The sequence below is a fragment of the Pongo abelii genome, chromosome 1 (genome assembly GCF_028885655.2).
Source record: "Pongo abelii isolate AG06213 chromosome 1, NHGRI_mPonAbe1-v2.0_pri, whole genome shotgun sequence".
In the NCBI taxonomy this organism is placed as follows: Eukaryota; Metazoa; Chordata; class Mammalia; order Primates; family Hominidae; genus Pongo; species Pongo abelii.
The window spans coordinates 211,452,172-211,479,013 of NC_071985.2; the positions used below are offsets into that span (position 1 = coordinate 211,452,172).

At 56.8% G+C, this 26,842-nt stretch overlaps 1 protein-coding gene and 1 long non-coding RNA gene across 4 annotated transcripts; one reads left to right on the plus strand and one right to left on the minus strand.

Moving 5' to 3' along the window:
- Positions 1-26,785, plus strand: WNT4 (Wnt family member 4). The gene is made up of 5 exons (XM_009234008.4): positions 1-286; positions 14,366-14,601; positions 22,642-22,773; positions 22,865-23,007; positions 23,707-26,785. Exons 1-5 carry the CDS (start codon positions 210-212, stop codon positions 24,172-24,174), a joined length of 1,056 nt encoding a protein of 351 aa, XP_009232283.2. The 5' UTR covers positions 1-209; the 3' UTR covers positions 24,175-26,785.
- Positions 884-17,351, minus strand: LOC129056635 (uncharacterized). Of its 3 annotated transcripts, XR_010136605.1 has the most exons (5): positions 16,888-17,331; positions 16,623-16,739; positions 14,370-14,884; positions 13,823-13,939; positions 884-2,569 (listed from the first exon to the last, which is right to left on the minus strand). It is a non-coding gene; the product is annotated as an uncharacterized LOC129056635 (long non-coding RNA). The 3 variants fall into 3 exon arrangements; XR_008521268.2 differs by having other exon boundaries at positions 14,370-16,739; positions 16,888-17,351; XR_008521267.2 differs by lacking the exon at positions 884-2,569 and adding an exon at positions 4,175-5,259 and having other exon boundaries at positions 6,929-13,939; positions 14,370-16,739; positions 16,888-17,351.
- Positions 26,786-26,842: the final 57 nt, after the last annotated feature.

A 26,842-nucleotide genomic window follows, 5' to 3' on the forward strand; every position in this document is an offset into this window, starting at 1 on the left:
CGCCGCCGCATCCCGGCTCTGGGGCGGCGCTGACAGTCTGGTCCGCGCCGGGCAGCGGGCGCAGCAGCAGGCAGGCTGCCGGCAGGCACAGGGAGGCAGAGCCCCGCCGCGCGCGCCCCGGCCCGCCCGCGGGCGCCCACCTGCAGCCCCGACGGGAGGCCCCCCGCGGCCGCAGCGGCTGCCCCGGGCCGGGCGCCCGCGGCGGCACCATGAGTCCCCGCTCCTGCCTGCGTTCGCTGCGCCTCCTCGTCTTTGCCGTCTTCTCAGCCGCCGCGAGCAACTGGCTGTAAGTCGGGCCGGGGCCGAGCGGGGAGGGGCGGGGCGGGGCAGGCCCCGGGGGCAGCGGCCGGTGCCAGGCGGCGCGGGGCAGCGGGCGCGGGGCAGCCCGGCAGGTGTCTCGGTCGCGGGACCGGAGGCTCGCTCGCTCCGCTGCCGCCGCCACGACCCGAACGTCCCTCTACACACCCGGGGTCCCCTCCTGCCCGGGTCCGGCTCCCTGCCCAGAGGCGTCAGGGGTGGCGGCGGCGGCGTCCGCACCGGTAGGCGGCTCGGGGCGCTCGAGGGCGCCAGGGGTGCGAGCGCGGGGCGGTGGCCCGGGAGGGGCGCCGGCCGCGGGGTGCAGTCCAGCCGGGCTGACAGGTCGCCGAGGAAGCCCATTGCAGGGAAGGGCTCTGGGACATAATAGCAGGTTAATCCCGAGAAGTCCGGAGCGATCACCCCGCGCCGAGCTGCGCCGCGCTGCGGGCTGGACTGGAGGCGTGCAGGGACCTGTTTCTGCTTGGGGGGCGGGAGCCGGAGACAGAAGGAAGGGACCAGGACGCCTGGTCTCTCAGGGCCCGGGCTGGCGCTGGCGCTGGCCGGGCCTTGGTTTTTCCCTGGGGCAGGAAGAAACTCCGTCCAGACCTTAAAGAAGACAACGGCCCCCCACCTCCCCGTGTCTAGCCTAAGGAGGAAGAGGTGGTAACCGCTGGTGACCTGTCTCTTTCTCCTTGACTGGGTCTGCGCTCAGGGCGCTCCCTGGGTAGGGGCGGAAGGTTTGCTGCAGGGAGGGAGACTAAAGGGATGAGCTCCAGTGAGTGGGTGGACAGGGAGCAAGAGGACCTGCACTCCTTTCATCCCCGCTCAGGGACGGTTCCCCATGCCCCGCGCTTAACCCTGGCCACAATTCCTCCTGCCCAGAGCTCTGCCACCATCCGCTGCGGGCAGCCAGTGGGGAGCCAAGCTCCAATATTGATCTGAAAAGCATGGGGTGGGAAGGGGGATCGCCAACAGTGTAGCTGGGGTTTCCATGGAGACAGGGAGAGAGGAAAAAATTCTCTCTGCATCAAGACCAAAGAACAAATATCTCCCATGAAATTGCCCCGAGTGTCCAATGGCTGTTGCTATGAGGTCATTGTGGCCAGCCAGAGCCCTCCAGGCTGGAAGGAGTGTGTTCGTTGGGGTCAGAGCCACCCAGGGCTTGGGGGACGGAGGTGATGTGGAATTCTCCCAGCTGTTCCGAGAGCAAACGACTCCAAGGCAGCCCGAAGTGGCTGCGGAGCTTTTGTTTTTCTTGGAGCCTTAATTTGATTAACACTTCAGGAGCAGTGGCAGAGTGTACAGAAAGCAAGGCACCACCACCTTCTCCCACTGCCCCCCTGCAGGCCACCCCCTGAATGGAGCCTGGGTCGCAGAGCTGGGGAGGGAGCTGATTTGGACTTGGAGGACCCTGGGTGTCCCTGGAGCTGGTTCTTGAATGCATGGGTTCAGAGCGGGGGTCTCCAAAACAGATCTGAGCATCAGGAAGAGCAAGAACTGGGTCTCACCTGCCCAGCACCGCCAAAGCCACAAAAAACAAAAAACAAACAAACAAAAACAAAGAAAAAAAAGTGGCAGTCCAAGCATCTGGCCCAGGCCTGCATGGAAGACAGCAACATCTGCAGTGGGAAGTCCTTCAGGAGCATCTCATCTTTGACTCAGATGAGGAAACTGAGGCCTCGGGAGGGGAAGCTACTTGCCCAAACTCAGAGCTGAGAACTGAACCCAGGTGTTCTGACTCCCAGGCAGTGACCCTATACCCCCTTCCCTGAAGCTGTCCCAAAGTGGAGCCAGCATGGCCCGGTGGCATCAGCACTCACCTTCACCCATGTCCACCCCCAGAATCCCAGCCAGGAAGGCAGCCTCGGCTTTGGACCATGCAAACTGTGGGGAATTCCAACAACTCAGTTCTCCTGCCTGTGCTGTTGGAGGTGGGGTGAGGAGGGGCAGCCTAGGAGAAGAGAGGTTGGCAAACCTGTTCTCTGCAACGGTGATGGTTCAGGTTGCCACGAAGCAGGTCTCTGGATGACCCAGCTCACTCCTGCTCCACCCCCGGCTTCAAGCCAAGGGTCTCTCTGCTCCGCCCAAGGCAAGAGGAACAAGAGGCTTCCCAGGACCCTCCCAAACCAGAAAGGCTGTGAAGTAGAAGACACTGGGCACATACCAAGGTTGGGTCCAATATTTATCAACCTCTGTCGAACAATCAGCTGGCCAGGAACGGCAGCTCTGGGGGAAATGGATGTCACAGCCTGGCCTCCCACAAGCCTGGAGTCTAGGTAGAAAGACATGATAAAACCATGACTGAGTGGAACAGGACACATGCCCTATGGCTGTCAGAGGAAAGAGCTGAGTGTGAGCCCGAGCAGGCACAGAGGGGGACTTGGTCTGAAGACTGTAGGATCATGACAATAATAATTATTATAATGACTCCCACAGCATGATCTAAATCCCAACAACGTTTCAATCCCGTTACAGATGAGAAGATTGGGGATCGCAGAGGTAACTGCTCAAGTCACCCAGCTGGTAAATGCCTAAGGTGTCCGACTGAAAAGCTGCCTCTAGAAGGAAAAGCTTCGGGCAGGCAGGTGTCCATGCAGGCATGATAGCTGGCACTGTGTCTTTTCAAGTGTAAGGTATGAGGAGGCCTGGCCCCGACAGGATAGTTGACAGCACCTGCCGAGGAGCAAGGTCTAGGTTCTGCTCGCCTCCCGGTACCCTGGAGTCAGGCTTCAGTCCAGGGTGGGTCTGCTGGCCAGTGGCAAGAGCCAGGGCTATCTGTTGTCTCAGAAGGTCGGGTGGCCTGGTGGGGAGGCCAGGTGTCCCGCCGCGTGCAGCTGTTGGGCAGGATGGAGCCTGGAGCTGGGAGGGCAGCCTGAGGCCTGGGCAGGCCCAGAGAAGCTGGGAGCTGTTGATTAGACCTCGTCTGGCACCCGGAGGAGCCCGCTGACAGCTTGTGACGGCTCCCACCACTAAGGGAGGGCCGGATGGATGAAGAGTCCCTGGGGGAAGGCTGGGACTCTGCCCTTAAGGAGGCTGCCCTGCCATGGATCTGAGCTCAGAAATGTTTCTGAATGTCCCCTCTTCCCTGCACTGAGGCTGTACTGGGAGTCAGGACACCTGGGTTCCATTCCCAGCTCTGGGCCACATATTGGGTGTCCCCTTCCTCCCTCGGGGCCACAGTCCTCAGCAGATCGTTCTGAACCCCAAATGGAAGTGCTGGGGAGGGTTAGGGAATAAATAAGCTAAGGTTTCAGGACTGTGGATTTCTGAGGAAGCTAGTGGGGTAGTGGGGCTCTAGCAGAATCCCACGGGTGAGGGGAGGGAGCCCATGCTGCACTCAGAGGCAGGCCGGCGGCATGGCCAAGAAGTGGGTCTTTGAGATCCAACCGAGCTCTGCCCTTCCCAGCTGAGTGACCTTGGACAGGTTACTTAACCTCTCCGAGCCTCGGGTTTCTCATCTGTAAAATGGAGCCCATTGATGCAAATGGTGCACAGTGGTGGTTGGGAAGAAAGAGTGAGCCCATGCGTGTGGCAAGCTGGCACTGGGCCAGGCACGCTGATGGAAACGGCAGCCATGGCAGCTGCCAGGAGCAAGGGCTGATGTCAGGAACCTGCAGGGCCGCGTCCCTATTGATAGGGGTGGTGGAGAAAACGGGCCTTCAGGCTGCTGCTCCCAAGCCCTGTTTATCCCAGGCTGTCCCACCCAGATCCACTGATTTAACACAGGTAGGATCCTATGCTGCAACCCCCTTGCTCAACAAGGGCCCCTGCAGGAGCCTCCCAGAATCAGGAAGACCTAGCCTGGCTCACAAGCCAATCTTGCCAGGCAGAGGAGTTGCTGCTGGGAGCACCTTTCAGTGCCCTGGGGGCAGTGAAGGACGCATCATGCTTTCCATTGGCTTTGAGTCTCCACCAGTGTGCAACTTCGGGCCAAGCTCCCCTGAGCCTGCTTGCCTGGGGGCTGGGGGGCAGTTTATATCTCCCTTGGCCTTGGGTGGAGTGAAGCCCAACACTCTGGGCAGAGCTACCTGGGGCAGGGATGGGGCACAGCCAGCCCAGATGTGCAGTGCCAGCCACACAGGTAAAGATGTGGCCCACCTCCTCCAGGAAGTGTCCCCCTGATTCCCACCTTTAAAAGATCCCTCTCTTCCCTCTAAATAGTCAAAAACCCATCTCCTTAGAGCTCCTCCGTGGCTCTGGGCAGTGAATTACAATCACAAACACCCCCACAGTACTTCACAGTTTACACCAGGATTTCTCAACCTCCATATCACTGGTATTTGGGACTGGATGCGTCTTCTTGTATGGGTCTTTTCTGTGCATAGTGCGATATTCAGCAGCATCCCTGACCTCTACCGGCTAGATAGCCAGTAACATCCCCCCAGGCGACAACACAAAATGTCTGCAGACTTTGCCAAATGTCTCCTTGGGGGTGCAAAATCATTCCCCCAAGAATCAATGGTTTACAAAGACCTTTCACAACCATTACCCTATTTCAACCACACACCCTCCCCTCCATGCCTCACCACAACCACTGTCAGAGGACAGGAGTGTAGATTACTTTCAACCCCATTTCAGAGGCCCAGACGTGCAATGACTTCCCCAAGGTCATTCTGCAAATCAGAAGCAGGACTGGAACTGCTCTTCCATGTCCAGATTTTACAGCTTTCATCCCCTGCCTATAGAACCGTTTCGTATTATATATAACTCCAGTCTAATCGTGTGGTTTCTTTACTGCTTCTACAAAGTTATAAACATCTGGAGGCTGTGGCTGTGGCATAAACACCTCTGAATATCTCACAGTGCCTGCCAGGTAGTACTAGGTGCTCAGCCGATCTTTGATGGATGAATGAAAGGCGGGCTTGTTCAGAGGGTTCTCAGCTGTTGTCCAATGGTAGCCCATCTTCAAAGGCCTGCAGTAGGAGGAATGCTCTGCTCCACTGCCCTGAGGCTCAGGTGATACTAAAAGGCACAGAGGTGGGTGGCAGGAAGTGTGACTGTTGCCCCTGAGATCTGCTGCTCTGCCCCTCACTGCTGGGCTGGAACAGACCCTGAGAGCCAGGCTGAGTGTTTCTCCCCCAGCACTGCAGCGCCTCAGGACCAGGCTCTGCCCAAGGGGGTTGCTCAGGCAGCAGTCACGACCCAGCTGTCTGCTATGGTTTGACTTTCTTCCCTCAGCCCTGGATTAGCAATTGAGCAACGCAGCAAGCATCTGACAAGACAGTGCTCCCCAAACCTGTTGAAACTCGCCCAACTCAGGCCCTGTGGGTACACTGGGAAAGCTGAGCATTTGCACCAAGCCTCCTCCTCTTGTTCCTGCCTCTGGGAAGAGAGGCTTGGGCTGAGCCAGTGGGGCGCAGATTGGCCAGGGAGCCATGGGTGGGGTGACAGCTGCCTGCCATGGGCCCTCCAGTCACCCCTCCACTGCATGGAGCAGGCGCAGCTGCAGGCAGAGCTGCGACCCCAGGGTTGCTCTCCAGATTTCCACAGGAGTTGCCAGGTTTTATCTCTGAGTCCTGAACTGCATCTTCTGTGATTCAGCCAAACTCGGGACGGCTCGCTCCCTGCCGTGACCCCACCAGCTCCCCCTCCCCCATGTCCTGGCAAACTGAAACCAAACTGTGTTCTGAAAGTTCCCTGCCAAGTCAGACCCCGCAGAGGAGGGGACCTGGTCTGAGGAGAGAACGGGAGGGAGGTGGGAGGAGGAAGGGATGCATCCTCCAGGGGAAAGGAGCCTCGGACAGCTCACATGTATCTTTAGGCCCATTAGAACAGCAGGAATGCTGAGGGGCCTGAGGGCCCTTCCCTGCAATGACTATGAATGGTCCCTTCAGACTCTGTTTCTCAATCTGTTCACACACAAGCCCTGAAATCCCAGGATTGGGCCCCAGAGACCCTTCCCAAAGGGCTGGAGACAGCAGAGTAGCCCCTCCTAAGTCGGGTGCCCAGCTGTTCTGGCAACCCAAGCTTCGAGGCATGAGGGTGAGGGCGTTCTTGGGGATTCTCAGCTCAACCCCCTTGGGGAGCCTTCCTGCCAGGGAAGGCCTGGGATGCCCCCATGCAAACATGTCGAGCACTTCCCCATGTCAGGCCCTGTGCTGGGCACTTAGGACCATACAGCATGGCGGTGGTAGAACCAGGACTCCATCCCAGGTCTCCCAGAGCTGTCCCCGCAGCCACTGGCAGCAGCCCTGCAGCCCCGTGCCCCCAGCCAGTTATTCTCTGCTGGGGGTATAAGCCCCACCCTGGTGGGGGCAGAAGTGGGGGTTCAGCCACAGGCTCTCCCAGGACTGGGCCTTTGGAAGGTATCCCCCAAGGCCGAGGAACTCACTAGAAACTGGGAGCCTCACTCCAGGAGGCCAGCACTGGCTCTGGACAGTTCGGCTGGGCTTTCACCTGTCCCTCCTCTTTCCCCAACCCCAGGTTCCCTCAGCCCAGCAGGGAGGACAGTTCAATGGGTCAGTGGCTACAAGACATGAAAGGTTATGGGGACATAGGTCGGATGGGTCTAGCAAAGGAAGAGCTCTCTGCTGGCAAATCGGGGGACAAGGTGAGGTCTGGCCAGCCTTAAATTTGATACCCACTCCCCCCAACAACACACCTGCCTCAGGGAGAGAAGGCAAGTTCTCACCTGGCACAGCTCTGGGGCCATCCAGGCTCAGGTCCAAGGGGCTACTTCGTGGCCCTGAGGCAGCCACCAGCTCACTGGGAACACATACAGTGAGATGGGAAATGGGGTGGGGGGTTCCCAAACAGGAAGTGGGGGACACAGAGCCCTCAGGAGTGAAATGTAGGGGGCTGGGGTACCAGGATACTGGAAGTAATGAGAATTGGGAAACCAAGAGTCAGAAAATGAGGGCGCTGAGGCTTCCAAGGATGGGAGATGGGAGCGAGGGGTCCCAGGAGACAGGAAAGAGGGAAAGGGGCCCAAAGGTGCAGAGTGGTGTGCACTGGCGATGGAGTCCTGGGTTCCAGGGGAGGCCGTTCTCTCTCTCCACCTGAGGAAATGCACCTGAGGCCAAGAGGACTTGGCCTGGGCCTTGACAGACCTAGGACCATGCTAAGGCTGAGGGGTGAAGGCAGCACCCACTGCCCTGCAAACCACCATGAGTGTCTCCAAAGCCTGCCCCTCCAGGGGTGTTGGACCAATGGCAGCAACCCTTCCATGGTCCCAACAGCTGCAGAGACCACAGGCTTCCACACTGTCCAGGCAGACATCTGTCCCCAGCACCCCTTACTCCTGAACACAGCCCAGACACCTCGCTGTAATTCAGAAAAGACATGGGGCTCTAGAAAGACCCATCAAGGGAAGAATCAGGCCTCCTCCCTCAGGTCACTGTCTGTTGACTGCCAAACTTCATGCCTCAGTACCCTGGGTCATCTTTGGCTTAGGAGCCAGAATGACCTGTTTTCAAATCCTGACCTTCCACTGCAGGCTGCATGGCCTCAAACACATGCTTCTCTGAGCTTCAGTTCCCTCATCTGCAAAATAGAGGGGAAGACACCTGCCTAGCCAGCCCTGCACTGTTGCACTGAGGACATACTGAAGCACGTGACTATTGATTGCAGAGAGTATAAGTGAAGGTCCCATGCATCCACTCTGTTATGCCCACAAATGGTTTCCAAGTCCCCTTGACACTCCTGAGCTTGTCCTGCACACCACTGTCCCTGCCCTCACCCCAGTGTCCCAGCTCTTGATGTCCTGGCAGCACCATCACCTCCACCCATCTCACACTCCCCAGCCTCACAGGGTCTGAATGACAGTCGCCAGGAAACACATTCTCAAACTCTGCAGACTTCATCTGGAGACTCTGTCAAAAGCCTGCCATTGGGATGGCTGCTGAGGTCATCCACTGTACCCCGGGGGAGCGTGTCCCACCTCTCAGGCATGATCAGCTGAAAAAAAGACCGGGAACCGAGGCCTAAGAGGGCCAAGAGACCCAAGCAAAAAAAACACACACACAAATGAGCAGAGGTCAGCATGGGTCTGGTCTGGGGTGCAGCAGAGGGGCAGCCAGAGGGACTGGGAGAGGCTGTGGGAGGGGTGGTGATGGCACCGATGACAGTGAGCATCTTGAAGGTGCTGCTAGGACAATGTTGCAGCAGGGATGAGCATCTCCTGCACACACATTTCATTCATTTAGGCCTCCTGCGTGCAGGAATCCCAGTCTCCCCACTTTACAGATGAACACGCTGAGGCTCAGAGGTGTTCACTAACTTGCTTCAAGCAACACAAGGATGACATTTGGACCCAGGAGTCCCTGGTCCATGTCCTTTCTGCACTGCCTGCCATGCCAAAAGACAAGGGTCTCCAAGGCTAGGGCACCATCAGGGGGAGCACAGCAGGATACCAAGACTGTGGTTACAGAAACATTCAAAGATGTAAAAGTGAGTGGGGGGTATGGTTAGGATCTTGGGAAACCAGGTACCATCCCCCTAAGAACACAGCCCTGGATGGGGGCTGTGGTCACTTTCGCCCCCACTGGCCCGCATCCCCCAAGGCAGCTCTGTTCAGCAGCCACTCCGTTTTCTTCCAGCTCCCCCTCCCGTCCACTTGGCCTCCTTCCTCCCTGGTATCGCAGGCACGACCGCTCCTGAGGAGGCTCTAAATGTGGCCCAGGCAGGCAGGGAGGCCAAAGGGAGGGGGCAGAGAGGCCTGCGCTGGCGTCCCAGCCCCCACCTGGACACCCGCAGGGCTGGGACCCACGACACTGATCTGCTTGGCCTCCCAAACGCTCCAGCTATTTCCCGTCCCCTCTCCTCTTGACTCACAGCGTAAGAGCCGGGAGGAGTCGCAGAGGTGCAGATTTTCCTCTAGGAATTTGTATATTTTTTTAAAAAAGCAAGCAAACCTGGAAAAGCTTGGGACAAGCCCAGCTAATTTTAGTTTCTAATGAAAACAGCAGGTGGCTGAGAGGATCTGATCTCCCTGGCAGGGCAAGGGCCCTCCAGCCTTGCAGGCTGTAGGCACGGGCCGGGCTCGGGGAGGGCCTCCTGGGAGGAGCCTGCAGGACCTGCAGCCCCCGTTGGAGAAGATCAGGGCATGAGCTGGCTGGTAGCAGCAGCAGGGGCGGTCTGGGCTGGTGGGGTAACCTGATCAACGGCATGGCCATGGCGAGAGTTCTGGGTGGCCAGGGCAGCAGGTGGCAAATTCTAAGCCTGTACTCCGTGGTGGCAGGAAGGAGCCTAAACTGGGGCAATGCAGCCAGGACAGGAGAAGCCTCAGGGATGGCCAAGGCCCTGCACAGCCTGGCCCGGCCCACCCATCACACCCTGGCTCTCTGTCACCCCTAGAAAGGGCTGGTGCACTCCATTTTTGAGCCTGGTCCAGCTCCAGGGTCAGCGGATGGCACACGTGTCTCTGGGGCTGAGCCACCCTAGGGCACTGGGAATCCTGAGGTGTCCAGTACTAATCAGGCCTCGCCCCGATGGGTCTCCAGGCTCTCAGCAGATCAAAAGACCACAGCAGCCCCCACGTTCCTCCCTCATCCTTATCTTCCCCATCCTGAGCACTCTGCCAGGAGGCAAGCAGAGGGAACCCCATCAGGACAGAGCCCTCCATCCCTGCTGCAGGCATTTATTAAACACCTTCTATGCGCTGTGCCCTGTGTGAGGCACCAAGGGCAGTGTTAGCCCCCTTAGCAGGTAAATGGGGCATATCCACAGCCAGGTACAGAGGAAAGAGAGTGAGAGTTAGGGCTGGGTTTGCACTGCAGCTCACCGCTGTAGCTGTGGGACTTTGAGCAAGTCACTTTATCTCTGTAGCCTCAGTTTGCTCATCTGTAAAATGGAGCCAGATGCTAGCTGGATACTGAAACGGGCAAGCAGAAACATTGTGGATGAGGGCCTGTAATGCCTGGGGTTCTCACTCTCTAGAGCTGGTGCCCGGTTCCATTTCCAGCCCTGGCACCCAGCCCTGCCCGGGCGAGACCCTGGGGTCTGGGGGAACAGGGGTGGGGATGGGGCTGGGCCTCATGTGTACGGAAGGGGACAGCTGTTGTGCCAGATGAAGGCAGGGGCTGGGGGTGGGCACTGGTGCCAACGGAAGAGGTTGCTCAGCTCCTTCCTGGAAGCTTGCCCAGTGACTCACGGCCACGGCAGCCCAGCAGCTCACCCTAAGCCCCTGCGACTGTCATTCAGCCAGTCTCCCCTTGCTGCGTTCTGAGCCTGGGTCAGGGGATGCAGGTGGCTCCCCTGGTCCATCTCACTACTTATTCAATGGCAGAGACACATCTATCAGCCTGGCATGGGGCCAGCAGGCCCCTGAGGCCCGGCCACTCCCCACCCTGCCAGTAGAAGGAGGCCCACCAACTCCGACAGTGGGAAAGGCCATACGGACCCACCGGTTTACTGTACCCATGAGGAGACAGGCTCCAAGTATGGCAGGGACTTGCCCAAGGTCACAGTGGGTCAGAGGCTGCCCCCCCTGCCCAGAGAACCCCTGCCCTTGGGTGCCTCCCTTGACCAGACGCCAGGGCCCAGCACAGCCAGATGCAGCCTTCTTGGCTGCACGCTGCAGGAGCAGAGACTGAGTTGGGGATGGGCCAGCTCTGTGCCCCCACATCATAGAGCAAACAGGGCCCCCACCCTTCTCCAAGAGGCCAAGCCTGGGTCTGAGCAGGAAAGGATCCAACGTCAGGCTCAATTCCTTATCCCCCCACCGAGGGACACCTGTGGCCTCCTGAACGTGGACCTGGCCCACCGCCAGTAGCCGGGCTCTTGGCGCCCCCTGCAGGCCAAGAGCAACAGGTGGGGCTAGCTCCACAGGCGACCCCTTGGCTGGGCACAGGCAGGAGAGCACCCAGGCAGGGCTGAGAAGCCGGGTGGGCCCCTCCCCTTGCAAATGCAGCCTCTGCTGCCTCTCAGCCCCCTTCCTGCCCTTGTGTTCCCTCCAAGGGGCTCCGAGCTCCTGCCTGGGCCTTGTCAGGACACCACCAGTCTGTGCATCCCCTGGGAACCACCTGGTACATAGGAAGGAGGGGCGGGGAGGCCCCTGGGAGACAGGAATGCAGGGGGTGGGGAGGGGAGGTTGGCCTTCTTCGACCTGAGGCCACCTACTTTGCACTTGCCCCACGCTGTGCACTTGCCCCCACAATTACCTGGCACCTAGGATGTGCCCTGCTGACAGCCAGGTGCATCACACAGCAAATCACGGGCATTCCTCTCGGCAGCCCTCTGGGTGAGAACCGTTATCTCCATTTACAGATAAGGAAAGCCAGGCTCAGTCTCCACAGCCATGGGGAAATGGAAACATCCTGGGGATCAATGCCACAGTGAGGAGGACAGTGGCATCCCTGAGTCAGAGAGCTCCCTATGGCTGAGAAGGAAACATCACCCATACTTATGCAGACTGTTCTCCAGGCCAGTGCCCACCTAGCCTCCCAGGTGTACCTAAGGCACATTAAATTAACCTCAGAGGCCCACCAACCCCCACTGGGACTGGGGCCCAGGCACCTCCACTTTCAATAAACCCTGCACACGTTTCGATTCACAGCCAGATTCAAGAACCGTCACTTGGTCCAACCCACATACCTGACAAATAAAATTTAGCTGCCGCCTGCAAACCTCCAGGGATGGGGAGACAGCCCCCCAGCTGCACCCTGGCTGGCAACTTTGGGTTGAACAAACCCAGCTCCCAGCAGCTTCTGGCCACAGTGTCAATTCTAGTCTTTGAGCCACACAGAGAACACTGTCTCTGCCCAAGGCTGTGAAGCCAGGCAAACGCCAGGTTCAAGTCCTGCTCAACCTCACTGGCTGTGTGGCCCTGCACATGAGGTAAATTACTTAAAATGTCTGTGCCTCAGTTTCCTCCTCTTTTAAATGGGAGTTGCTTGGCTTTCTGAGAGGATTAAATGCGATAATATAAAGTACTTAGCCGAGTCCCAAGTTCCATAGAAGTTAGCTCTTCTTATCATCAGAAAGAATTCCCATAAATAGGACTTTCCGTGTGCTTTTCTATTTGGTCACCATTCATTCATTCCCTCATTCAGCAAACAAATGGCAACTTCCTGCCTCATTGCCTCGGGCCAGTGTCAGGCCATCTCTCACACAGACCCTTCTTGCTCCAGGTAGCAGTTCCTCCACTCAGACAGAACCAGTGGTCCCTTCTCTTATTACAGATGAAGAAACTGAGGCCCAGAGAGCAGTGACCTTCCCTTTATCCTTCTTCAAACAAGAAATTTGTGCCGCTTCCTTTATAAGATGCAGCAGCTTCTTCACAGCCAGCCCCTAGAAAATCCCCAACCCTTGGGAGACTCAGTGTGCTGAGCAAGCCCCTGGGGGAGGCCTGGCTCACTGCAGAGTCTAGGGCAGCAGGAAACTCTTTTTCCAGAGCCTCCAACCTGTGTGGCTGAGGCTGAAGGTAGAGCCAGGCCCGGAGCCTCCTTCTGGGAGGCATGGGAAGGCCCTCCTTTCCATCTCTGGGCCTTAGTGTACCCACCTGTAAAATGGGGGGTCTGGGCCAGATCCCCTGTTGGGGAACATTGCTTAGGTGTGATTCTATGCACTCTGTTGCTCCTCCAAGAACCTGGAAGGCAGCCCCGCCCTGGGAGGTGATCAGATGCATCTCCCACTCACCAGATGGGAAAGGGGGCCTTCCAGAGTCACCACTCAGCTCTCCTCTCCAGAGGCTGCCTCTTGTGCACCTACTATGTGCACTTGGCCCTGGCCAGAGACACTCGGGGGAATGGTAGGGCAGGCTGAGGGGCAATGGTTAGACCACAAGCCTCTGGGTTGTCCAGACCGAGCTCTAATTCAGGTCGGCTCTTAGAGCTGGGTGACCTTGAGCCAGTCACTCCACCTCTCTGAACATGACCTGACACTTAATAAGTGCTCAGTTAATGCACGTTCCCCTTCCAAGAGGGGTTCAGCTTCTCCCTCACAGGGCCCCTCCCCAGCTCTGCTCCAATCCCAGTGAGCACTTTTATGTCTTGCTCCAGGTCCCTTTGCCTCCTGGCCCAGATCACAGAGTGTCTGTCCTTAGATGAGTTGGGGCCTCCCAGGCCCCTTGAATGCCACTAAGGAGGACACGCGGGAGAAAGACCTATGGGTGTGAAGGGACTTGAAGCTGAGCTCTGGCACTTACTATCTGTGTCACCTTGGGCCTGTCACCCTCTTAGCCTTCATTTTAGAATCCATAAAATGGGCATAATCATGATCACCTCATAGATTGGGGGCGAGGATGCAACAGGGCGAAGTGCAGCCATGGTGCACGGCACTTAGTAGGTGACCTGTAACTGTGGTGCTCTCTCGTCCTCCACTGAAACGGAAACATTCACAGGCCCCCCTCCCGCATGTGCCTGGTCCCCGAGCACCTTCACAGAACTTGTCTCATCAAGATCATGATCCTCACAATAACCCTCTGAGGAGTAGCCATCGTTGCTCCATCTCCATAGAAACTCAAGGGGCAGAGGGCAGAGCGTGCTGCACTTGGCTTTTGAACCGTCCACACAGCCCACTCTCGCCACCACCACCCATAACCTGACCATCCCTAGACCTCTAGCCATCACTGCCCTCATTGTCCCACCTCCAAAGGGTGGCAGCAATGACACTGGTCTCCATCTGGTGGTCCTAGGATGCGGCTGGCAGTGAGGATCTTGGTCTTGTGGCCAGAAGGTGAGCCAAGGATCACTGGGGTTCCTGCCTAGGACAGGGAAAGAGACACCCTGGGCAGACAGCGGCTCCAGCCTCCTAGCTAGAAGACATCTCGGCAGGGAACAGTGGGATCCCATAGCCAGGTCTGGGGTGACGTCCTGGCACAGACAGTGGCACGGGGGCCGCCAGGGCAGGGAGGGATCCTGTAGGGGCTCGATCAGCTTCCCTCCCACTGCTGCTGCCTGCTTTGCCGAACTTGAGATAGAGGCCTTTTGCAGAAGACAGCATTTCCACTCCCTTGGTGCCCCTAGAGCCAGGCAAGAGGACCTGTAACTGGATCCAGAGAGAAGTCGGCAGCCAGGCCCAGTCACTGGGACGAGTCAGTTCCCAGAGACCCAGGCTGGAGCTCAGGCCTGGTCCTGGGCCGGGAAAGATGAGGAGGTGGGCTCTGCATCACGTGTCACCCTCTCCCCAGGTACCTGGCCAAGCTGTCGTCGGTGGGGAGCATCTCAGAGGAGGAGACGTGCGAGAAACTCAAGGGCCTGATCCAGAGGCAGGTGCAGATGTGCAAGCGGAACCTGGAAGTCATGGACTCGGTGCGCCGCGGTGCCCAACTGGCCATTGAAGAGTGCCAGTACCAGTTCCGGAACCGGCGCTGGAACTGCTCCACGCTCGACTCCCTGCCCGTCTTTGGCAAGGTGGTGACGCAAGGTGAGGGAAGGGCGTGCGGGGCTGCAGGGGAGCCTGCAGTGCCAGGGCATGGGCCCGGCAGGAAATGAGATGCTCGTGAGCAACGGGACTATTCCAGGTCATTTCTGAAGCAAAACCAGCACAGGGCCCAAGTGAGGGCATAAAGGATGAAGAGCGTTGGGGGCCCCAGGACAGGGGGATGATCCAGGTGGGATGCACGTGTGGGATGGGGGCCATCAGAAGAGGTGGCAGCTCTGTGTTGAGGCAGCACTCAAAAGAGCACCCTGTTTCCACTGCTGGCCTCCTGGAAGTGTAAGCAGGTAATTAAGGAAGAAACTGAGGCTCAGGCAGGGGACACCACTGACTTGCCCAAGGTTCCTCAGAGAGAGAGGAGCAGTCAGGGCTCAGACCCAAGGCTCTGGACCCCTGGCCCGCTGCTCTTCCCACCCCAGCACTTGGCCTCCAGTATCTGGGCCCATCCCATTCCTTGGTACACCTGACCAACCCTATTGTGCACCTCCAGCATAGCCAGCCCTGAGATACAGGGATGTGCAGAAACAGGCACATGGAGGTTAAGTAACTTGCCCAAGGTCACAGAACTAGAAAGTGGCAGAGCTGGCTGGGCGCGGCAGCTCACGCCTGTAATCCCAGCACTTTGGGAGGCGGGTGGATCACGAGGTCAGGAGATCGAGACCATCCTGGCTAACATGGTGAAACCCCGTCTCTACTAAAAATACAAAAAAAAATTAGCCGGGCATGGTGGCGGGCGCCTGTAGTCTCAGCTGCTGGGGAGGCTGAGGCAGGAGAATGGCGTGAACCCAGGAGGCGGAGCTTGCAGTGAGCCGAGATCGCGCCACTGCACTCCAGCCTGGGAGACAGAGCGAGACTCCGTCTCAAAAAAAAAAAAGAAAAAAAAATAGAAAGTGGTAGAGCCAGGACTCAACCCCAGGCCGTCCCGCTCCCAGGTCTGTGGTCGTATCCTCGACGAGGAAACGCTGTGATCAATGGGCCAGGGGAGCCTGTGGGAGCACAGGGTGGACACCACCCCTGGCTGGGGCTGGGATGCTCAGGGAAGGCTTTTCCGAGGAGATTGGTCCTCAACTGAGACCAGAAATGTGAGATGGCATTAAGCCAAAGACCGGGGGGCCAGGGCATAGAGAACGGTCTATGGAACTGGAAGTCTCCTCCAGAGGTCGCCAGCCAAGCTCCTGCCCTCAAGGAAGTACTCTAAACCATGGGCCCCTTTTTCTACTTCCTGAGCATGAAACTGGCACTTCCAAGCCACTATCCGTCGACAGGGCCCTTTGACTTGTTCAGGCAGCAGGAAGGGGTTGCCTGGGCCAACCTTTCTCCTGGCACCTGTGGTCCTGGATGGCCGGGGCTGCTGGGCTTGTGGCAAACCATTTGGATGTTGCTAGAAACCAACTGTGATAGAAATTTGGAAGCCATTCTCCTAAGAGCTGGCAGGGGCCAAAAAGGCATGATCTCGCTTGGCATTGCTGAACATCGCTGCTCTGGAAAAGCAACAGAGACCCAGTGAGCAGCTTGGCAGTGGAGGATCTCCCAGGATGACAGGGCTGCCTGGTTGATGGAGCCCCAGAACCAGCCTCAAACAGCAGCCCATGAGCCTGGGAAGCCCTTGGACACAGTAGGTGTGTATTGGACAGATTGGTGGATAGATTGGCAGGGTTTCATATGGCAGGCTGTTACCCTCTCCCACTCCTCCCTTTGCACATGCAAAGTCCTCTACCCCAAACACCCAAGCCCCCTTCTTGAGGGCTCAGCAGTTCCCTCCTCCACCACACCTTCTCAGTTCTTCCCTCTGGGCTCCAAAGCTCTTTGTTCTTGCTGTGGGATTTTTTTTAAATCATAATTTCAAACTTACAGAAGCTTGCAAAAGTAGGACAAGTAATTCCTATATCCTTTTCACTTGATTCACCAACAGCTTACATTTTCACCCATTTGCTTTGTTATTCTCTATTTCTATATATAGACACACATTTTTGTCTAAGCCATTTGTGTTCACACTGCTTCTAGCACACCTTTTAGATTGAAATGCGTATCTCCTCACCCGACTCCACTCCTCCATCACTAGGTCTCGGGCCCTTCGAAGGCAAGGTTCATGGCTCATTGACCTGTTTCTTGGCACGTGGCAAAGCCTGGCATGGAGGAGACAGTGGATGTCATCTAATGACAGAAAGCAGGTCGGGGGCGAGGACTCAAAGGCGCAAGGAAGGAGGCAGCCTGGGGCAATGCTGGCCTGAAGCCATCGTGGGTACTCGGGACCCCGTGAGAAGCCCTCCTTACCTTTGGGGGAGGAACCAAGGGGGCACCCAGCACCGGCTCAGCGTCTGAGGGACGCTGAGATTCCTACTAGGCCTGGGTGGTACCTGCTCTGGACTGAAGTCTGACTGGTGGAGTCGAACGTCCAATCTCCTTTGGAGAGGGACATGTCAAGGTGCCGAGACTAGGCCACTCACACTCAGCAGGTGCCAGTCGCACTTGGAGAAGGAGGCTGAGCTCTGCCCACTCATCAAACTCCTCCCTTTTGCGTTTTTGGTTTTCTTCCCTAGTAAAATTCCTCTTGGAAACTTCTTAATTTGTCTCCACCGACTAAGAGGAAAAGGGGATTGTCCCTCCTGAGGTCCGAGAGGGAAGCACTGCTCTCAGAAGGTCCAGGGATTGGCTGGTGAGGCAGATGGAGGAAGGGTGAGGCCGAGGATGACCTGGGACAAGTGCCTGCACTCCCCTGAGCATCTGTGTCCTTGCCTGGCAACAAGGCCACACATAGGCCCACCTCATGAGGCTGTCACAAAGATACAGTGACTTCATGCATGGGAAGCACTTCGTGTAGACACGCCTCCCGTCACCAGCTGCTGTCATCTGCAGTAGCCTGTGTAAGCGGGCCTCACTCACATGCTCTCAGGACTGGAGGCGTGGCTGGAGCCTGCATACATGAGCAGCCTGGCTGGGTTGTGGCGTCAGACATGGAAGACAAAGCTAGCAAGCCAGACCAGACCCATCCCGGGGTCTGAGATGAGAGGAGCCTCCATTTGTTGAGGGCCTGTGGTGTGCTATTGCATCAGGTCATCCTCGTGACACTGTGAGTTTACAGTGCTGTTCTCCCACATCACAGCTGAGAAAGTAGACTCGGCAAGCAGAGGGCAGTAACGTCCCCAGCCCTGGGCCTGCCAACTCTTGGCTGGGAGATTCTGGGGAAGGTCTGTGCCCTCTCTAAGTCCCAGTGTCCTCCTTGACCACTCCAGGACCAGCCTCCTAGGATTCCCGTGAGGATCAGAGATGATGCCTAGGAAGGGCTAACTGACCCCCACATGGCTCAGGGCTAGGGGGGCTCTCCCACTGCCAGCACTGCCCCAGGTCTCACAGCCTCCCCTGCTCCTGGCCTGGAGGCAAGATGGACAGTGAAATGATGATGAACGATGACGGACGTGTGTAATTTGGGGCAAAACTGTGTGTTCTAGGCTGAAAATCTACCAAAAATTTGGTAAAGATGGTATCTGGCATAGCCGGGAGGGCGGGGATCGGTGGTTCTTGGCTGAGCAGGTATTCAGGGCTAGATGGGGGATGGCCTCTGTATTTTAGTCACTACTTAATCCCAAGCCCTAGAACAGGACCTGCACATAATAGGTAACCAACAAATATTAAAATATTAAATGAGCAGGACCTGCACATAATAGGTAACTGATAAATATTGAATGAATTGTTAAATACTGAACTGATAAATATCAAATAAACCAATAAATATCGAATGAACCAAAGGGTGTGAGGGTGGGAGGGAGGCCATAGTGCCTGGCAAAGGTGTGCCTGGGCAGGTGGGAGAGGCAGGAAAGGCAATAAAAACTCCCCTTCTCCTGCTGTCCTCCATTTGTAGACAGCACCGGGCCTCCTCTGCCTCTACCATGTCTCGTTCTGCAACCTTGAGCAAGTCCCTGTCCTGAGATGAAGGACTTGATGAATTCTAAGGCCCCTTCAGGGTCTGACTGCTGTGGCTGGGAGGCCATGTGGTGCCCTGGCCATAGCAAAGTGAGGGTCCAAACCCAGCCTGTCTGTCCATTCCCCATGTCTAAACCATCTAGGACACCTTCCTGACCGTGGCACCACCTGGACCTAAGAAGTAAATGCTCTGTGGTCTTGGGTGTCCCTCACTAGAACCTTGCTCTCACCTTTATCCTCAATATTGGCATCACACTGGACCCAATGATGGGGAGAACGTTATTTTCTCCTGGGTTACCTCTGTGACCCAGCCTTTTGATGCTATAAGTTACAGAAGATCTGGGGAGGGGGTACCCCCGAGACATTCCCAGACTAGGAATGCCTTGAGGCTGCAGTGGCCAGACACACATAAGACAATTAGAAGATACAGCTGGGGACATCCTGATTCTGACCGCATGGGGCAGGGAGGCAGAGAGGTGCGAGGTCTGGCCTGCCAGGGTGGCATTATTATCCCCATGTTAGAGTTGAGAACACTCAACTCAGGAAGGCTCAGAAAGAAAGGTCACACTGCTAGTGAGAATCCAATACAACTTTGGCTCTGAAACCTTTGTTCTTTCCCTGATCCTATATTGTCTCTTAAATCCAAAGGGGCATCCTGGAGGTGGTTTCAAGAAAAGGTGGGTTTTTGCACATCCAAGAGAGTAAAGGAATCTGGAAAGGCAGACTGGGCAGGGATAGAGGTTGGAGAATGGGAGATAAGGTTATCCTGGGAGACAGTGCCTGTCCTGCCCCACCTCCCCAAGACTCCAGCTGGCCTCACCTCCGCCAAGATACCTGCCCTGGCACCCAGGGAATCAGCAAGCCTATGGCTTCATTGCCAGTCCAACTCAGCCTTAGCCAGTTCTCCGAACACTCCTAACTGCTTGAATAGCCTTCCTTCTCCTGTATCTGGGAAAGACTTCACAAGTGATATGCTCTGAAGAGCACAGGCCTGGAGTCCGACAAGCCTTGGTTCCAATCCCCACTTGGCCATTTACTGCCTGAGGAATCCAGGACAAGCCACCAAGACTCACCTTTTCTTCTATAGAGCAGAGCTGTAGAGAGCTCATTGCTAAGGCTGTCATGAGCCTTAGACAGCACATAGCAAGCCCTCAGAAAGAGTGGCTGTTAGTGGATTTACAGGTTAACTGAATTCCCAGCCCCAGGCAGCCTTAGCACCTTCGAAAAGGTGGCATTGAGGCTGGACCCAGAGGACACACAGTATTTAGGCCTGTGACATCAGAGGCCAGGGGTGCTCTGGGAAGAAGAAACGGCAGGAAGAAAGGAACTGGGTGTGAGAAGGGGCAAATGGCTGTGTGAAAACGGAAGAAGGCACCATAGAGTTCTGCCTTACCCTGGCCCCTGACCCAGGAACGGACAAGGCGAGGATTACCTTCCTCCCTTGGAAAGCCCCTGGCCAGGGAGCAGGATCTGCCACCTTGCTGGGGAACCCCCACGCTGCTACCCGCCCAGGTGGACTACAGTTCTTTCTCTATGTCTGAGCGGCCCCTGAGGAGAGTGCTCTGCCAGGTCCTCCTCGAGCAAGCAGGGCTCCAGCCTGGGCACCTGGGCAGAGGTGAGGAGCTGGGAAGGGCCACCACCCTGGAGTCCAAGGGCTGGACACCAGAACCAGGTAGAGAAGGCTGGAGGAGCCGCCGTCAGCTTTAGGGGCACAAATGCTTGCCCACATCTTCCAGGCTTTCTGGGGCCTCCTGTGCTGAGCCCAGAGGCCAACTGCTCACCGTCCCCCAGTAAAGAACCCACAGAGGGAACTGGGCTTGTCCTACAGCATGTGAAGTTTGGGGTGGACCTAAGGAAGCCCTTCTTGGCTCCATATGTGGGAGGTGGAATCAACTGCATGTGTATTCCCAGGGGCTCAGGGCCTCTGGGAGGCAGAATAATGTCAGGTTTGAAAGCTCTGGAGTCTGGCTGCCTGGGCTCAAATTCTAGCTCCACCACTTCCTGGCTGGGTGTTGTTGGACAAGTTGCTTTACCACTCAGTGCCTCAGTTTCCTCATCTGTCAAAGAAGGATGAAAAGTATCTACTTCATAGGGCTGTTGGGACAAGTATATAACACATGTGAAGTGCTTAGACAGAGCCCAGCACATGGTAAGCTGTCTGTAAGCTTTAGCTCGTTATTATTATCTTCCTTCCAGAATCTCTTCCTTCAGGCCCGCTCCTGAGCTGAGAAAACTCCAGTGTTCTTGTTCCCAAAGCCAGGGCAAAAGGAACCTGGAGTCTCAGTGGATGAATGTTGGTTTGGGGAATGAGGCAGAGATCTCTCTGAGCAACCTCCCTGAGGGCCCTGCACCCCAGGGACCACCAGTACACAGGGGAGATCAGCCTGGGGCTTGGGTTGGGCCGGGGTGGCCTGGGAGCCAAGACCAGCAGAGGAAGGACCATGCGAGGCCAGGCTGAGGCGACCCGCCAGTCTCATCAGCCAGCCCCGTCTCCTGCTTTGACTTCCCTTCCCCCTTGGTCTTTGGGGCAAAGATTTGTGCTGGTTCAGGCCTGGAAATACCAGAAATACCAGAAACTGAAGTCGTCTCTCTTTGGGCGGCCACAGCATAAAACCAACCAACATGATCCTGCTATTAACCTCGATTAACTTGGAGAAGACTCTGTCTCAGGCTGTCGAGGCTCCATTGCTCCAGCCAAGCCCCCCAATGCTGGCCCAAAATGGCCAAGCCAGGGTGGAGAGTGGACACTGGAGAGTGGGTGGTGGGCACTATCGCCAGCTCAAGGGCCGAACCAAGAACAGGGCGTCCTGAGTGGTCGGGGACTGAGCTGCCTCCCACCCCAGTGCTCGGCCTCTACTGCCTCTGTCCACAGACAGGGGCACAGAGAAGGTGATTGTTTCCGTCTGACCACGGTGACTGCTCCCTGGGGCAGCTGAGAGCACAGGCCTGGGTGTCACAGAGGTAATTGCCAACCATGGGGCCAAAGCCTGCCCCCTCCACTCCTGCGGACACAGACACTCAGGAAAGAGACAGAAGGACAGTCACAGCGTACAGAGGCCCTCCTCACAGGGCCCAGGAGGGGAGCATGGTTTGCTGTCTGGTCACACACCCAGCCGGCCATGCATACTCCAGCTCACACACTGCCCCCCACCTCCAGAAAGAGAGTCCACAACAGCTACACCCCCGAGGCACAGTTCTTAGGAGGATAAAAACATCCATTCAGGCGAGGGACGAGGGCAGGCACCAAAATAGATCACTGAGAAGTCATGGGGCAGAGGCAGACAGACGTGTGCTTGAGTCTTGGTTCCGTGGCTCTCTGGCTGGGTGACTGGGACCAAATCCCTTCCCCGGCTGATCCTCCATTTCTCCATCTATAAAATGGGGGACAATGAAGCCCCCAGTGGTGACGGGCTTATGCGTAATAGGTATCTCCTAATTAGCCACAGTAGGGGTTAGGGGGTTACGTAGAAGCTGTTGTTATTACGGTTTACTCTAAGGAAGCAAGACATTTTCAGAAACAGGCCCAGTCTCAGAGGAAGGGGCAAGATCATACATAAGGTAGGGCGACTCCTCAGAGCCCAGTGGGGCCAGCTGGGGAACAGGCCAGAAAAGGAAGCCAGACCTGAGTTTATAGTCCAGGCCTTCTTCCTACCTGCAGCTTTGGCAAGCCAGTTCACCTCTCCCAGCCTGTCTGGTCTTCCATAAACCTTCACGAACCTTCTGGGGAAGGAGTGAGAACAGCTTCCCACAGGAGCTGGGAACACAAGCTCTGAAGCCAGACTGTCTGCTGGCTCAGTGACCTCGGAAAAGCCTCCGAGCCTCTGTTTAAATGGAGATGGTAACAGTACTTGCCTCCTGGGGTGGCGGTGAGGATGACAACATCTGCACGTTTGAAGAGCCCTAAGCCATGCCTGATAAAGGAAGCAGATTCAGCTATCGGTGTAATAAGAACAAGCGCCATGGGGTGCCTAGCACATGATTTCTGCCTGTCTTGCTCCCTCCTGGCCTCCAGCAAGCAGGAGGCCCCATATGCCCCTCCCCCTCTACAAAAGAGGGTGCAGAGAGGAGCCCTGGGACCCAGCCCTGCCCTCCCTCTGCCTCCCACAGGGACTCGGGAGGCGGCCTTCGTGTACGCCATCTCTTCGGCAGGTGTGGCCTTTGCAGTGACGCGGGCGTGCAGCAGTGGGGAGCTGGAGAAGTGCGGCTGTGACAGGACGGTGCATGGGGTCAGCCCACAGGGTAGGTGCAGGAGGTGGTCAGAGTGGGAGGGCAGGGGGCTTGGCCTTGGCCCTCACTCACCGCAGCCCTTTCTGTGCCCACCACACCCCAGGCTTCCAGTGGTCAGGATGCTCTGACAACATCGCCTACGGTGTGGCCTTCTCACAGTCGTTTGTGGATGTGCGGGAGAGAAGCAAGGGGGCCTCGTCCAGCAGAGCCCTCATGAACCTCCACAACAATGAGGCCGGCAGGAAGGTAGTGTGGCACTACCCCCCACCAAGAGCGGGGTAGGGATAGCATGGGCAGGGCCCTACAGACTCTCCCACCCACACAGCCACTCAGAAGACATTTGTGCAGGCTCTCACCAGCACCTGGCACCTTCTGTAGGCCAGTGGGGTTCAGGACAGGCCAGGTGGGGGTACAGACAGGCGGGCAGGTGTTACAGAACAGGGTAAGTGGCCCCCTCCATACATATGGCACCCCCACACACATACATATATGTGTGTCCATCCCTGTCTCTCATACACACTCACTCCCCAAAAAGAGCAGCAAAGCTAGATGTGAACCTTTCTCTCCATCACCACGAAGATCATGTGCCTAACTGTAATGCCATCTGCCTTCTGGATGCCTACTACCCAAGGTTCCTGTGGAGGTTAAATGCAGCAGTGTTCTCCCCACCCCGCACCTGTCACTCACTGTTGATAGGACACCACCCTTAGTGCTTCTCTTTCTTCAACTCCCAGTGCCCCAAGTGCAGGGACAGTACCTCCTTCACCTGTCACAACACTGCTTAGCAGCCCAGTACCGCGTAATTCATAAGAGGAGGCACAACGGCAAATCTGACTGCAGCGTCAGCCCCAGGGACCCCGACGCTCCACTGTCAGCCTCCAGGGCCCCTCCCCTGCCTTCCCTTGCCATCTCCTGATGGCCCCTCTCCCCCACCCTCTCCCACAGGCCATCCTGACACACATGCGGGTGGAATGCAAGTGCCACGGGGTGTCAGGCTCCTGTGAGGTAAAGACGTGCTGGCGAGCCGTGCCGCCCTTCCGCCAGGTGGGTCACGCACTGAAGGAGAAGTTTGATGGTGCCACTGAGGTGGAGCCACGCCGCGTGGGCTCCTCCAGGGCACTGGTGCCACGCAACGCACAGTTCAAGCCGCACACAGATGAGGACCTGGTGTACTTGGAGCCTAGCCCCGACTTCTGCGAGCAGGACATGCGCAGTGGCGTGCTGGGCACAAGGGGCCGCACATGCAACAAGACGTCCAAGGCCATCGACGGCTGTGAGCTGCTGTGCTGTGGCCGCGGCTTCCACACTGCGCAGGTGGAGCTGGCTGAACGCTGCAGCTGCAAATTCCACTGGTGCTGCTTCGTCAAGTGCCGGCAGTGCCAGCGGCTTGTGGAGTTGCACACGTGCCGATGACCGCCTGCCTAGCCCTGCGCCGGCAACCACCTAGTGGCCCAGGGAAGGCCGATAATTTAAAGTCTCCCACCACCTACCCCAAGAGATACTGGTTGTATTTTTTGTTTTGGTTTGGTTTTTGGGTCCTCATGTTATTTATTGCCGAAACCAGGCAGGCAACCCCAAGGGCACCAACCAGGGCCTCCCCAAAGCCTGGGCCTTTGTGGCTGCCACTGACCAAAGGGACCTTGCTCGTGCCTCTGGCTGCCCGCATGTGGCTGCCACTGACCACTCAGTTGTTATCTGTGTCCGTTTTTCTACTTGCAGACTTAAGGTGGAATAACAAGGAGTATTACCACCACATGGCTACTGACCGTGTCATCGGGGAAGAGGGGGCCTTATGGCAGGGAAAATAGGTACCGACTTGATGGAAGTCACACCCTCTGGAAAAAAGAACTCTCAACTCTCCAGCACACATACACATGGACTCCTGGCAGCTTGAGCCTAGAAGCCATGTCTCTCAAATGCCCTGAGAAAGGGAACAAGCAGATACCAGGTCAAGGGCACCCGGTTCATTTCAGCCCTCAAATGGACAGCTAGAGGTTCAATCTCTGTGGGTCCTTCCAGGCAAGAAGAGGGAGATGAGAGCAAGAGAAGGCTGAAGTCCCACCCTAGAACCCAGCCTGCCCCAGCCTGCCCCTGGGAAGAGGAAACTTAACCACTCCCCAGACCCACCTAGGCAGGCATATAGGCTGCCATCCCGGACCAGGGATCCCGGCTGTGCCTTTGCAGTCATGCCCCTGAGTCACCTTTCACAGCGCTGTTCCTCCATGAAACTGAAAAAGGAAACCACACACACACACACACACACACACACACACGTGCCAGAGAGGGAGGAAAGGGCTGTGCAATAAAGTCCTCTCCCATTATCTTACTCGACACAATTTATTGAGCAAATACTACGTGTTCTAAGCCCTGTACGGGCCATCTCACTTGATGGCCACAACAGTCCTGGGAAGCAGACAAAACAGGAATGCTAATGCCCATCTGACAGCAGAGAGGGCAGTGCTCCCCAGACGTCTCACAGCAAGCTGGATGGAGAGGCAGGGCCAGAAGAGTCCTCCAGCCAAGCCTCCTCCTTGGTTCTTGTACCTGAAGGCAGAGAAACTGCAGGTCTTCTTGGGTCTGAGCCTGGGGCAGGGGGTTCTGGCTGGAGGAAAAGGGGCACGGAAGCAGCAGGAGCCAGAGACCACAGCTGAGCTGGAGCCCACATGGTTCCTGAGGGCAGAACAAGCTCTAAGGAAAGATGTGAACAGCTGGAAAGCTGACAGTGAGGTCTCAGCAGTGTGGCGCACCCATCCCCAGCACATCCAAGTCCCTGGGGTCCCAGGTACCATAGGTACTGCAAGATTTCCCAAGAGACAGCACCAGCAATCTGGGCCTGACCCTGTGCAACCACCAACCATCAGGAGCCCCGCCCAGGCTTGTGAGCAGGACATGCACGGAGCAAGACCTTGCCCTTGACCCAACTGCTTCTCAGATGGGCTCCCAATCACCAGAGGAAGTTGCTGTCAGCCCAGTTTCCAGACTGCCCCCAAACTGGGGCTCTAAGTTTCAGGTCTGAGATCTTATGCTCTGTGATCCCCCATTTGGGGTTCCCAGACTCCGAGCTCCTGGCTCCTGTGTTCAGTGGCTGAATTCAACATCCGAGATTCGGAATATGGGCTCCAGCCTGCAGAAACTCTTCTCCAGGCATTGTGGTTTGTGCCTCCTAGTGTTGGCTCCCTCATGAAAAGAGGGTCAACACCCTTGGCCCCCAGCCAAGATCTCTGCTCAATGTCCATACAAGGAGGAAGCCAAAACCAAGTGAGGTGCTGGAGCCACATTCAAATGTGGTGATAATCTTGGGGCAGGCCAGCTCTGATGTGGATGAAAGCTGAGCCAACTGTTGCCACAGCTGCCCAGCTGGGTCCACTGCTCCTCTGGCTGGCTGTTCAGCTGTCTACTAAGCCCAGAAAAAATACTATCCCTCACTAGCAGAGGCCAGACCCAGAAAGAGGGAACGGTGAGGACCCCTCCCCCCCCGAGACAAGAGCTGAGCCACTCTCCCCATCCAGGGAACAATGGGTCCAGGCTGGATGCTGGTATGATGGGAACTGCCCTTTTCACCTGCCAGGGAGTTCCTAAAGCTAATCTTCCTGGGGTTCTGAAGGTTGCGACCTAGGTTAATCAGACCAGATTCTAGGAACCACTGCCCAGGCCAACCACCGCCAGCGCTGCAGAGGTCAAAGAAATCCACAGCCACAGGAAAAGGAGCTTCTTCGGACATGCCCAGCTCCAAACTGTCCCAGGGGGAACTGGCACAGCCCTTACATAGCCCACCCCGTCTTGGCCTCACTGTGGCCTGGAAATTGGCCAGAGGGTCCACATCCTGCCCAAACCACTCTCCTCTCGTCCCAAGGCAAAGGTGATGCCCTAAGGCCTAGGGCTGGATAAACCCCAGCTCTGGATGCTGCTAACCCACTCTGCTGCCCCATCCCATCCTCCAATTTTTATACTAGGCTCTTTGCCATTGTGACGTCCCATGACATAGTCTAATGCACGATAAAACAATTATTTCTTTATCTTGCAATTGTGACAGTGACTTTTTTTATAGAATAGGGAGAAGAGACTTGGAAGTGGTCATGGG

Excerpts from the sequence above, each read along its gene's own strand:
- WNT4 (XM_009234008.4), top strand. The coding sequence starts at position 210 with ATGAGTCCCCGCTCCTGCCTGCGTTCGCTGCGCCTCCTCGTCTTTGCC. Across the intron at positions 22,774-22,864 it reads GCATGGGGTCAGCCCACAGG|GCTTCCAGTGGTCAGGATGC; the intron begins GTAGGTGCAGGA and ends ACCACACCCCAG. Across the intron at positions 23,008-23,706 it reads ACAATGAGGCCGGCAGGAAG|GCCATCCTGACACACATGCG; the intron begins GTAGTGTGGCAC and ends CCTCTCCCACAG.